This window comes from Molossus molossus, unplaced genomic scaffold (genome assembly GCF_014108415.1).
Source record: "Molossus molossus isolate mMolMol1 unplaced genomic scaffold, mMolMol1.p scaffold_m16_p_6, whole genome shotgun sequence".
In the NCBI taxonomy this organism is placed as follows: Eukaryota; Metazoa; Chordata; class Mammalia; order Chiroptera; family Molossidae; genus Molossus; species Molossus molossus.
In genome coordinates, this window is record NW_023425399.1 from 23,243,368 (window position 1) to 23,256,079 (window position 12,712).

Consider the following 12,712-nt stretch of genomic DNA (forward strand, 5'->3'; position numbering starts at 1 on the left):
CCTCTCTCTCTCTGAAATCAATAAAGAAAAAAAATTTTTTAAAAAGAAAACCAAACAAACAAAAAACCCTCCATGGCCCCCATCATCAATAGGAAAAAACAAAGCACCTTGATCTGATGTTCCTGATCCTTCATGATGCTCCCTCCCCCCACTTCCATTATTATTTTCACTACACTGTGACTCAACAACAATAATACTACCACTAATTTAGTGAGCGATCACTATAGGCCAGGCAATGTGTTAAACATTTTACCTGCATCTCATTTAATCCTCAAGCAACCCTATGAAGTAGGTGTTGCTATTTAACAGATGAAGGAACTAAGATTGGTGCCCAAAGTCACCAGCTAGCAAGTGGTGGGGCTGTGATTTGAATCCAGGCAGTCTAACTATGGACCCCACCTTCCTAACGACTCTGCCACTTAGGAAAATGAAGGAATTGTCTGATTCACTGAAGACCTCTGCTTTGATGTAATTATTTTGTATTATTTAGATACTTTTGTATTTATATGAAATTCTTTATGCCCCATGGGAACCCTACGGGCCCGAATCTGAACCTTGGTTATGACTAAGATTGCCAGAACTGGGTTGTGCCCTGGCCGGTTTGGCTCAGCGGTTAGAGCGTCAGCTTGTGGTCCAGAGAGACCCCGGTTCGGTTCCCGCTAGGGGCATGTACCTTGGTTGCAGTTTGTCCCTGGCCCTCGTTGGGTCATGCGGGTGGCAACCACTCGATGTGTCCCTTTCACATCAGCGTTTCTTTCTCTCTCTCTCCCTCCCCACTCTATCTGAACAAAAAATGGAAAAATGTCCTCAGGTGAGGATTAAAAAAAAAAAAAAAAAGAACTGGGTGGCTTCTGGAATATGGAGACAGAGAGTGGGGAGCATGAAGGTCCCTCTAACAGGTTCACATGAGGGACAGGGCTACCAGCCTCTGGTCAATGCTGGCTGGGAGCCCAGCTCTGCACTCGCTGCAGAGAGGATGGTTCCTCTCTTAAAGCCTCAGTTTTCCCATGTACACAGCAAGGGGTGGAACAGTATGAACTACTTGACCTCTTTCAGATCACAAACCCCATGTGACAATTTAATGAAAGATACAAATCCTAGAAAAAATGCATAAACATGGAAATAATTGCATGCACTTTCAGGGGAATCACCCTCGCCCCCAGGAATCCATAAACTCCAGGTGTATCTGTTGGGAGGCACTGTTTAGGTTCTGGGCCCTTGGGACAGAGATACAGGTTTGGATCCTGGCTCCCCCACCCATTAGCCCTGTGACCTTTTTATAGGACTTGAACCTCTCTCATCTCACATGCTGTTGTGAGACCCAATCTACTGCAGGAAAGGCTCTCACCAGGCCTAGCGCTGTGGTGAGCATCAGTAAATGGGGACTCCCAAGGTTTAAGGTGATAGTTCTCCAAATGTGGCCCATGGACCACCAGGATCAGAATCAGATTCTGGGATGGAGGCCTCCCAGTTCCAATGGGACCTAGTTTGAGAAGCACTGCGCTTTTTCAGCCTCTATACTCCAGGTTCCGAAAAGGGACTGACAATTTTCTAGCCGGCTGGGAAGAGCAGAACACAGGTGCAGGCAGGGGTAGGGCAAGGGTCGCCTCTGCATGCCTGTTGTCCTACCACAGGGGCTCTGGGAACAGGCAGAGCCCGGGCTGTCCCACGCCTTACCCTCCAATGGGACTAGGCGTCCCAAGGCACCTCTAGCTGACCCGCGTGAGGCCCCACACCCTCTGGACCAGGCTACACGGGGAGGGACGAAAGGACAGGGCCTCCCGGGAGAAGGGGCAAAACGGAAAGTGAAACCTGCCAGGCCAGCCTTTCGGTTTCGCCGCCTTCGCACGCCACTCAGGTGGCCCCCGGATCGCTGTCCCACTAGGAGTCCAATCGCCGTGGGCCCGGGAGCTGGCCCCCGGAGCACTGCGTCCTCAATGGCCGGCGACCCCTGGCGGAGGGAGGAAGGGAAGGTCCCCGACGGCAGGCGACCCAAGGCTGGGGCCGGAGGGCCCCTGCGCCTCCGTGACTGGCTGGTGGCGCAGATTGAGAGCGGGCGCTATCCGGGGTTGCTCTGGGAGGACGCGGGCAAGACCCTCTTCCGCATCCCCTGGAAGCACGCAGCCAAGCAGGGGTACGAGGCGCAGCAGGACGCGGCGCTCTTCAGGGTAAGGGGCCGGGGACGGGGGACAGGGGACAGGCTCGGCAGGGCTCTGGACGAGCACGGCCCCAGCGCCCAGAGCACAGGCGGATCCACGCACTGGGTAACCTTGGGTCACTCACTTGGCCTTAGCCTCGGTGTTCTCCATAGATGGGAGACCCTCAGACACCCTCTTAAAACAGAATGGCAGCAGCTGCATGACCTATACCACCCCCACCTCTCAAGGGGCTTCTCCCTCTCCACAGGGTGAAATTAGACGCCATTGATGGGAACTCCCTCAGCTTCCCATCCCCAAACCCCCCACCCAGCAGCTTGGGGACATTTTCTGTGCTTCCCAACACTAGCCTTTCTCAGGGACCTACCCCTTCAGGAATGCCCTCCCTTTCTTCAGTCATCATTAACTTCCTCCAAACTGGCTCTATCCCATAACATTTAAACTCCAGAATCTCTCCTATAAGCAATAAGTAACCAACCAACCACATAGGCCCCACCCCCACCCCCAAACACCACACTGTGTCCAACTGCTGATTCTCTGGTCTCCCCTCTCCTGGAAAGAGTCTCCTGGTCATCAACTCCCTCACTCGTAGCCCCCCAATTCCTTCTCCCCCTCCCCTGCCCCTTCTGGCTTCTGTCCCTCCTGCTAATGTTTCTAGGTGCCAAATCCAAGGTTGCTGTCACTGTCATCTTCTTTGACCCCAGGTGTGTGTGGGGGGGGGGGCGGGTCTGGGCCTGGGGCCCCCTCCCTCCTCCTTGAAACACACTCACTTGGTTTCCAGAATCTCTGCCTCCCTTTCCACCCCTCACCCTGCCCTCCATTTTCCTCCTACTTTATGGTCCCTGCTTCTCTGCCTCTAAACCCTCCCCTCCTATTTTGGGGCACTCTTGGCATCCATTCCTGGACATCCTTCTTCATGTCCCACGCTCCCCTTCCAGAGCCTTCACATGGAGCCCCAAGCCTGCGGGCTCACAGTCCCCAGACCTCTCAGACTCAACATATCCTCAACACTACACTCCTCAGCTTGCCCTGCAAACATCTCCGCCCCCCTCAATGGAATAGTGCACCCATTTCCCACCTGGACCCCAGAGCCAGGCACCTAAACCCTGGCTGCTCCCCTCTTCCAATCTCAATTACCAAGACCTGCTGTCTCTCCCCACAGAACTCCTCTCCAGTCCATGTACTTGGACCCCTTTTATGGTCTCTCACCAGGAAAACTGCTGTGACGTCTGCTTCCCTCTGTCCATCAGCTCTCCCTCGGTCCTCCAAAGAGATCTTTCTCAATGTAAATCTTGCCTTGCTACTCTCCTATGCAGAATCCTTCCATGGCTCCTCATTGCCTTTGTGATAAAGTCCCAACTCCTTACCATGGCATCAAAGCCCTGCAGGAACTGTTCCTCCCTGGCCTCATCTCTCTCCACTTCCCTCCCTTCCCCAACTGTAGACGCAGCCCGACAGTTCTTTCAGTTTCTAAATGCTTCAGGGCTCTCTCACCATTGGACCTTTGCACATACTATTCCCTCTACTGGAACATTCTCTCCTCTTTACATTCATCTGGCCAACTGTCATCATGCTCCGCTTAAACATTTCTTCCTCAAGAGAGTCTTCCCTAATGCATTCATTTCATGCATTTATTAAGCTCCAACTCAGTGCTTCTCCCAGTTCATCCCTGATTTCTCTGCTTCCCCCACTGAAACTACTTTCCCTATGAATTATAAGTGCCTTGTGTGAGTCTGTCTCCTCCAGCTGCTTTAAGGTGGTGACACCAAGCACAGTGCCTGGCACACAATAAGTGCTCAATAAGTGTTTGCATGGCCTTATGTGCTGTTGCTCAGAGGAGAGAGATTCTGTGGGCTGGCTCTCCCCATCCTTCTGGCTGCGTTGAACATCCCTAAACCCACCACTGACACACATGTGACTCCCTGGCTTCACACCTTCCTGGTGCCCAAAGCCCAGGGATAAAGTTTGGCCTTTCAGGACATTCATGATCCAGCTTCAACCTGTCTCTTCTTCCTTAGTTCCTCTTCCCCTTTCTCCACTACGTACAGTTAGTTGGTCATTATTTGCGGATTCCATATTTGCAAATTCACTCACTCGCTGAAATTCGCAATCCCAGAATCAATACCCTGGGCACTTTTGTGACCATTCACAGACATGTGCAGAAGAGTGAAAAATCTGTCACCAGACATGCACATTCCTGGCTGAGGTTGAACAGGTGACGCTCTGCCTTCTTGTTTCTGCTCTCAAACCATAAACAAATGTTTTTTGCGGTCTATTTAGTGCCACATTTTAAATATTTTTGTGCTTTTTGTTGATGATTTTACAATTTAAAATGGCCCAAGCCTACATAGTGCTGAAATGCTGTTCAGTGTTCCTATGCAGAAGAAGCCAATGATGAGCCTGACGGAGAAATTACAGACCCCGTAAGTGTGTCAGATAAGCTTCGTTCAGGTGTCAGTTCCAGTTTTGTTGGCCATGAGTTCAATGTGAATGAATCAAGTTTATATCAAATAAGGTATCCTGTGGAAATACACATAAAACAAAGTTACGTATGGATCAGTTGATGAAAATGTTGTAAACAAGGACTCGTAGAAACCTAGCGTTGTATTTTCCCTAGAAGCAATGAGTCAGTATTCACTAATTCAGTGTTTGTGCAGATTCTTTAGAACATAACTAAATAATGAGAATAATGAGACTGTACTGTGCACACACCCTTAGACACACATACCCAGCTCCAGCAGCAGCAGGCTGCTCACTGTTCCCTGAGTGCACCGTGCTCTTCTGCACCTCCAGGCCTTCGCTGAAGCTGTTCCCCTGCCAGGAATGTCACTCCACCTGGCAACTTCCTACTCACTCTTCAAGGCCCAGCTCAATTTATTCCACAGTTATTTAGTGAGTGTCTCTTGGTGCCAGGCATTCTGTGGCTTACTTTTCACTCAAAGTACTTGGGGAAACAGCAGTGAACAAAACAATGATCTCTCTCTCACCGTGGTGACCAGGTTACCTTTGAGTGAGAGTACCCTTAACGTAACGAATAAGTGCTAAACACTTTACATAGATTGCTCATCTTACACCCACTATAACCATGTGAGGTTAGGAATCACTGGCACTGTTTACAGACAACAAAATCAAGCCTTGAAGGTCTCATCACTGGCAAGTGGCACCAACATAAGAATGTGACTCTTTGCTTTGGTGTCCCTGCTTCCCACCAGACCTGGAATCTCTGGGGTCAATGGCTGAGTGTGATTCATTGGTTAAACCCCCACCCCCAGCTCTGAATGTGAGCAACACAAGCAATACATCTCCTTTGACTTCTCTGCCCCAGCCATACTGGCCTTCCTTGAATCTACCAATCTCCTCCCACCTCAGGACCTTTGCATTTGCTATTCCTTTTACCTAGAACACCCTTCCCCCAGCTCTTTGTCAATCTCCATTCTTCTTTTTATTCAGGCTTCAGCTCAAATGCCACTTCCTCCAAAAGGCCATTTCTGATAAACCTGTGTAAAGTGGCCCCTCATATCTCTTAATCTGTTTATTTAGTCCTTTTACCAGAACAGTCTCTGTGTTTTCTAGTGTGTTTAATGAATAGTTTGCATCTGTTTGCTTTATTGCAAAATGGGCATTACTATTTTGTGTGTTTTCTTATCTTATACATATCACATTGTGTTGTAGATCTCATTCTGTGGCTTACTTTTCACTCAGGATCACGCTCTGAACATCTATTCTTGTTCTCTGTACATTTAATTTGTTGCTCCTAGATGCTTCTACATGCTGCAAGGACTCTATAGTGGACATCCATCACACACACACACACACACACACACACACACACACACTTTCCCAGAGATGGACACGGGTTTGCTTTCCAGCACCACAAGTAATGCTGCGGTAGATGTCCTGGTCCCTTCATGAGTCTCTGTGAGAGTTCCTTTTGAACTGGAATTTCTACTCACTGGGTGTGTTTATACTTAATTTAACTAAGCATGCCAGATGACTGTCCCAAAGCTCTGCACCATTCCACACCTGCCAGCAGTTCCCACATCCCAACCAACTCCTGCATTATCCAACTGGCTAGAGTTTGTCAGCTTACAAGTGATATCTCTGTGTTTATTTGCATTTCTCTGACACTAATGCATTTAAATACTCATATGCTCATGGGTTTATGGTTTCCTTTTTTGTAAATCATTCATTCTGTCCTTTGTTCAGAATGTTTTATTTACAGGATGCTCTCTGTTTCTTGTTGATTTGCAGAAGTTTCTTGCATGTTCCAGATCTTAGCCCCTTGCTGATTTTACACATTGTAATTTTTTTTTGCCTTATGGTTTATGCCTTTGAAGTTTTGTTTCCAAGCATTCTCTGCTCCTAGAAGATTTTCTCCTACATTATCATCTATTAATTTCACAATTTTACCTCTTACTTTTGGTTTTTTAAATAATCTGGAGTCTACCTTTTGTATGTGGCAATAGGTAGAGATTTAATTTTATGGTTCTGCAGATAGCAAATCACCATTATTTTATGTCCTGTCATCCTATTTATTTTTACTTATCATGGTTCATAAGTTGGAATATAGCTATTACCACTGAGTTGTTTGTAGCTATCTCCTCCCATTAGACCTGAGTTCCTTGAGAGCAGGGACCATATCTGTCTTGTTCCCTCTTCAGTCTCTAACTCAGGCCTGGCACATAGTAGGAGCTCAAGGAATGTGTTGGATGGAGAGAGGGAGGAAGGAAGAAAGGAAAACATGGAAAGGCAGAGGGACAAAGGGTCAGAGGAAGAGAGAAGGGTGGGAAGCAAGGCAGGCCCTCATCCCTTTGCATAACACCAGCCCCCACCCGAGGCTATTCCTCCCCAAATACTTTTGCTCATCCCCAGGCCTGGGCCATATACAAGGGCAAGCACCTAGAGGGCACTGACAAGGAGGACCCCTCCACTTGGAAGACACGGCTTCGCTGTGCTCTCAACAAGAGTGCCGACTTCTGTGAGGTGCGTGAGCGCAGCCAGCTGGACATCTCCAATCCCTACAAGGTCTACCAGATTGTGTCCAACGATGCCCATGTCCCAGGTACCATCTTGCTCCTGGAGGAAGTGGCCAAGGATGGCTCTCTGGGCAATAAGAACATTTTAGACTGCCCTGGCCGGTTTGGCTCAGAGTTAGAGCATCGGCCTGTGGTCCAGAGAGACCCAGGTTCGATTTCTACTAAGGGCACGTACCTTGGTTGCAGTTTGTCCCCGGCCCCAGTTGGGGTCATGTGGGTGGCAGCCAGTAGATGTGTCTCTCTCACATCGATGTTTCTCTCTCTCTCTCTCTTCCGCCCTCTCTCCCTCCTGCTCTATCTCAAGATAATTGCAAAAATGTCCAAATGTCCTTGAGTAAGGATTTTTTTAAAAAAAGAACATTTTAGACTTACTGAGCTTAAACTCATGAGTAGGTAAACACAGAAGGACTCTTAGGCCACCCAGTTAATCTTCCTGTTTGAAAAGGAGGAAACTGAGGCCCAGGGAGAGGTGGGTCTTGCCTGAGATCATGCAGTGGGCTGGGGTACTCCTGTCTGGGATCATCTCAGTTGAGGGGGTTCCCTTGGGGCCCAGGAAGCAATAGGCTATCTCTTACTCCATCCAGTTACCAGGGCTTGTGCTTCTTCTGAAGAGGATGTCATTCTCCAGAGCCAGCAGGAGCCCCCTAGAGAAGTGGCGGAGCCAGCCTGCAGGACAGACCAGGTCAGTGTGTCCTTCCAGCCCTGGCAGCCTTGCCAGCTGAGTCGCTTTTTACCTAAACCACCCTCTCTCTGGTCTCTAACACATGCTCTCATCCCCTCCGTGCCCACCCTTCCCGTCCCACCACTTTCAGCTCCAGCATTCTATTCACTTTGCCTCCATCGTCTGGCTCCCTCACTGTCCCCATCCCTCCATCAGTCTGGTCCATTCCACTCTCCCCAGTGCCCCCATCAGCATCTATTCAATCACTCTCTCCCCCTCTCTATCACTTTGTTCCTCGTCTCCCATTCACTTCTAGCACTTCCCCCCTATCATAGTGAGCTTCCTCTCTGACCCCATCACCTCCAACAAACCAATCAACTCTTTTTACCTCAATGAGGAGAAGGGTCTTTCTTGAGCTCTGAAACTTCAAAGTCCCTGTCAAACCCAGCCAGCCTTCAGTCTGCCCAGACCTCCCTCTACCCCAAGGCAGACAGTCCTGGGAACTCCGATCCCACCCTCACAACCCTCTCTCCTGCTGCTCAGGCTGGCTCCGGATTAGCCACAGAGGATAAGGACAAGGAGCAGCGCCCCCGGCTGGCCCAGCAGGGCTCACTGCCACCAGCTGCCCTGCTCCCAGGCCCTTTGGTTGACCACAGTAAGTACTGGCTCTCCTCACCCACCCCTGCCTCCTCCCTGGCCTCCTCCAGGACTTTGATCTAGGGGTCAAGGGACCCAGAGTGGGGTGGTGCCTGACTGTTTCCCCTCCTTCCTCAGGGTATCAGGCCCAGGACCCCTCACACCTCTGGAGCCCTTTGCCTTCTGAGGACTTCAGCAACTCTGGTAAGGAATCTGAAGGCTCTCCCTTCTGACCACTGTGCAGAGCAGGGAAGGCCTGAGGTTGGGGCCAGCTAGCCTCTATCTCCCACCCGAAGCATCCAGCCCAGACTCCCGATAACAACAGCTAACCTTTGTTGAGGACTTAATTTATTCCAGGCATCCTTCTAAGCTCTCCTGGCAACCCTGAGAGATAGATCCTACCATTACCCCCATTTTACAGCTGCAGAAACCAGACCAGAGGTTAAGAACCTTGCCCAAGGTCACACAGCTAGTAACCTGGGAAAGTTATTAACAGGTCACAGCTCCTAAAGGCCAGTGAGAGATTACAATCCAAGGGCCTGGCTCCTCACACGGGAGGCTGCTATTTCGTTATTATTTCCACCAGCATTAAAATATTTGCTGGGAAGAAGCTCCTAAAATCCCAGAAGTTGGGGCTGGGAGAGCCTCAGTGTGATGCCCTCGTTGTACACATGCCCAGGCCCTATGATTTTGAAGTTCAACTACCAGTTCATTTATACTGGAAGCTGCAATTATTTACAACCACCACCACTACTATAATTATTATTATCACTTATCTGGAGGAGCCGCCAAAACTTCCTGAGGTGGGGCTGGGAGGACCTCAGGGTTCCCTGCCCTGCTGTGGGTGGCTGGCGCCACCAACCCCTGGCGGAGCCTCCTCTCCTCTTTCCTCAGATTGCTGGCTGCACGTCCGACTGTTCTACGGCGCGGAGCTTGTGCGCGAAGCCACCGCGCGCACCGCGGAGGGTTGCCGGCTGAGCGCGGGGGCCGCTGTTGCCTCCGCCGCGGAGCGTCTTCTGGGGCCGCCACCGCGCGTCGCACAGGTTCGCTTCCCGGAGCCGCCGCCCGGAGCCCGCGTGCTGCAGCGCCTGCTGCCGCACCTGGAGCGCGGCGTGCTGCTGTGGGTCGCGCCCGAAGGAGTATTCGCCAAGCGCCTGTGCCAAGGCCGCGTGTACTGGCGCGGCCCGCTCGCCCCGCACCGCGCGCAGCCCAACAAATTGGAGCGTGAACGCACCTGCCAGCTGCTCGACACGCGCCGCTTCCTCGCCGGTAAGAATGCGAAGGTGGGGCCGCTGGTGGCGCAGGACAGACAGGCTGGACACAAGAGTGGGCAAAGGGATGTGGACAAAGGAGAGTGGGCACACGGGGTGTTGGGAGCCAGGGAATGGGCTTAAGGATGCTGGGCAAGGGGTGGACATAGAAACAAAGGACATGACACAGAAGCACCGGAAGTGGGAACAGATATGGGCATCAGGAGAGCTAGGCACAGATATTGACATAGACATGGGAGATACAGGCGGGGAGCAGGCTTGGGGCATTGGGTGTGGGGCATATGCAGAGGACTTGGGCACATGTTTGTCCTAGGGCACTAAAATAGCGTGGGCAACAGGGACATTGGGCACAAGATAGGCATAGGTGAGTGGCAATGGTCATGAGCTGGGCATAAAGGCTTAGCAATGACCATAAGGGAACAAGGCATGGGGCATGAGCACTGGAAGTGGGCACAGATGTGGGACATGAGACAAGCATAGAGACGTGGACACAAGCACAGGGTAGGGGGGTACGCGATGGGGATGTGGGCTTACAGGACATGGACATGGGCTATGAACACAAGGTGGGCACCAGGAGGGATGCCCCATCTTGGCCCAGCCCCTACAGTCTCAGTGCCCGTAGAACTGCGGGCCCACCTGCAGGATGGTTGCCCAGAGCCTGAGTACCAGATCCATCTGTGCTTTGGAGAGGAGTACCCATGCCCCCCAGACCAGCCCCAGGAGCGGCTCATCATGGCCCATGTGAGTCACCTCCCCACTCCAGTGGAAACCCACACTCTCCAGTCCCCTCCTAACAGCCCCTCACTGCTCCCTCTAGTCCCAGCTCTGCCCCTAACCTGCTATATGACCCTCTAATCTGTATGAGCCTGCATGTAAAACGGGGGGGGGGGGGGCTATCACTAGGGCTGTGACTTCCCACAGGAACAGAGGGGATGAGTAATGGAGAAAGTTGGCTCATTGCCCCACCTTCCATCCCCGCAGGTGGAGCCAGTCTTTGCGCGAGAGCTCCTGCTGCATTGGAAGCACCACAACCACAGTGCATTGGTGGCCAGTCCCCAGTCCATACATCCCTGATGGCATCACTCACTTGGTGACACAGCTGAGTCAGCCCTAAGCAGCTGCTTCCTCCTTGTACCCTCTAAAGTCAGCCCCCCACAGGGTGTGGACCCCACCCCTGCTCTGTCCAAACTGAGCCAGTAGACTTGGGGCCTCCCCCACCCACCATCTAGCTGAGGTGGGATAGCGGAAGCCAATCGTGGCCTTCAACCTCTGAGCTGAGGATATGTAGCCCTGGAATACTCTATGTAGGTGGACAGGCAGAAACCTAACTTGACCTTGAGATTCCAGAAACAGCAATTAGGGCAGAAGAAACAAGATTTCATCTCTTTGTTGAGAGCCCAACATGCCTATAGCGGTTTAGCTAAAGCAGACCTTACCTGCGATTGATCTATTATAAGCTTTGCTTAAAGCTGAGTTTACCGCCCTGCCCAGTTTGGCTCAGCGGTTGGAGTGTTGTCTTGCGGACCAGAGAGTCCCAGGTTCAGGGGCATGTACCAAAATAAAAAATAAATAAAAAAAGCTGAGTTTACCAATAATTAGATCCTCAGGGTTGTTTGGAGTGGGACCTCTGAGGGGCTCTGAGTTTCCAGACCCTTCCTCTTACCTGCCACTAGGGACATCTGGTGCCCCATCTCTCTTCTTTCTGGGTGTGTGTGGGGGGGGGGGGGGAGAAGGAGGTCCCAAAACAAAGGACTTGTCCTAAACTTGGAACTTTGGATGCCAACCACTGAACCACCAGCACCAGTAGATACTTTCTTTGGAGAAACTGAGACAGGCCCCCAAACAGAGCCCTAAGGCAGAAGTCAAAGTGGGAATCAGGAGGAGTCTAGCCCCTTCAAACTTTGCAAACTGTAAGTTGGGGGAAATTATTGAGAATAGGGAGGGAGCCCCTCAACCATGAAGGCAGTTGAACTTGCTTTGTCAGTAAGTCACTGTTTTCTGCCCCAGATATCAGATGTTTTTTCCTTTTCTGATTTCTGACTTTATAAGACTCCTTTTACAGATGGCAACATAATAACTCTCTTTTGGTGATACATTAATAAGCCACTTTTATGGGTGTGGGGGACTGTATGATTCAACAAAGGACAGAAGTCAATCAGATAACTATTTTTTAAATTCATTCAACAAATGTTGATTGAACACCTGTTCCAGGCCAAGGCTGGACTGGGGATAGAGCAAAACAGCATGGTCCCTGCTCTCTTAAGGTTTATAGCCTGTTTTCCAGTGGGGTCCCAGTGACTGTTCTCTATCCTTGCCCCTCACAGGAAGGGTGACATTAAGGAGTTACAGAATCCTGGGTTGAAATCCTAGTTTTTTCATTCACTAGCTGTGTGACCTTAAGCAAGTCACCTAACTTCTCTAAGTCTCAGATTCCCCATCTATCTGAAAGAAGCTCTAAAGACCTCTGGAGCAGGGTTGGTCTGAGAAGTAAATGTGGAGAAGGGAGGTAAATGGGCCTGGCATGGAGAGTGGCATGCAGTAGGTGCCATCTGACTTGGTTACTTGTGGTCGGGAGAATGTGAAGGAGGCTGCCCCATTCTTCAGAAGGCCTGAGTGTCTGTCCTGGGCTTTGCTGTATCCCGGGCGCAAGGCTGCAGCTGGCGGGGAGCCTCAGTTCCGAGTGACAGTCCTCAACCGTGTCCTACTCTGTGCTCGGCTTGCAGAGGGTATTGGATTCCATGTAAGAGAGCCTGTTGCCTCCTCACCACAGCTTGTACAGATGAAGAGTCGCCAGCTCCACTTTAGAGATGGGAAACTGAGGCTGAGCCAGGAACTTGCTTGGGACACCTCTTGAGAGGAGGTGTCTCTGCCCAAATGACTGTCCTCCCCACACCACTAGAGGGCGCGGGGGCTCAGCTGACTGGGTTTGGCTGGCTCTAATCACCATCCTAG

The 12,712-nt window shown here is 51.0% G+C and overlaps 1 protein-coding gene across 1 annotated transcript; it reads left to right on the forward strand.

Moving 5' to 3' along the window:
• Positions 1-1,888: 1,888 nt before the first annotated feature.
• LOC118618644 (interferon regulatory factor 4-like) lies at positions 1,889-11,276 on the forward strand. Its single transcript, XM_036245031.1, has 8 exons — positions 1,889-2,168; positions 7,029-7,218; positions 7,777-7,874; positions 8,397-8,508; positions 8,628-8,693; positions 9,384-9,758; positions 10,383-10,501; positions 10,742-11,276. The coding sequence occupies exons 1-8, from the start codon at positions 1,938-1,940 to the stop codon at positions 10,832-10,834; spliced, it is 1,284 nt and encodes a 427-aa protein (XP_036100924.1). The 5' UTR covers positions 1,889-1,937; the 3' UTR covers positions 10,835-11,276.
• The last annotated feature ends 1,436 nt before the right edge of the window (positions 11,277-12,712 follow it).

Excerpts from the sequence above, each read along its gene's own strand:
- LOC118618644 (XM_036245031.1), top strand. The coding sequence starts at position 1,938 with ATGGCCGGCGACCCCTGGCGGAGGGAGGAAGGGAAGGTCCCCGACGGC. Across the intron at positions 9,759-10,382 it reads CACGCGCCGCTTCCTCGCCG|AACTGCGGGCCCACCTGCAG; the intron begins GTAAGAATGCGA and ends CAGTGCCCGTAG. Across the intron at positions 10,502-10,741 it reads AGCGGCTCATCATGGCCCAT|GTGGAGCCAGTCTTTGCGCG; the intron begins GTGAGTCACCTC and ends CCATCCCCGCAG.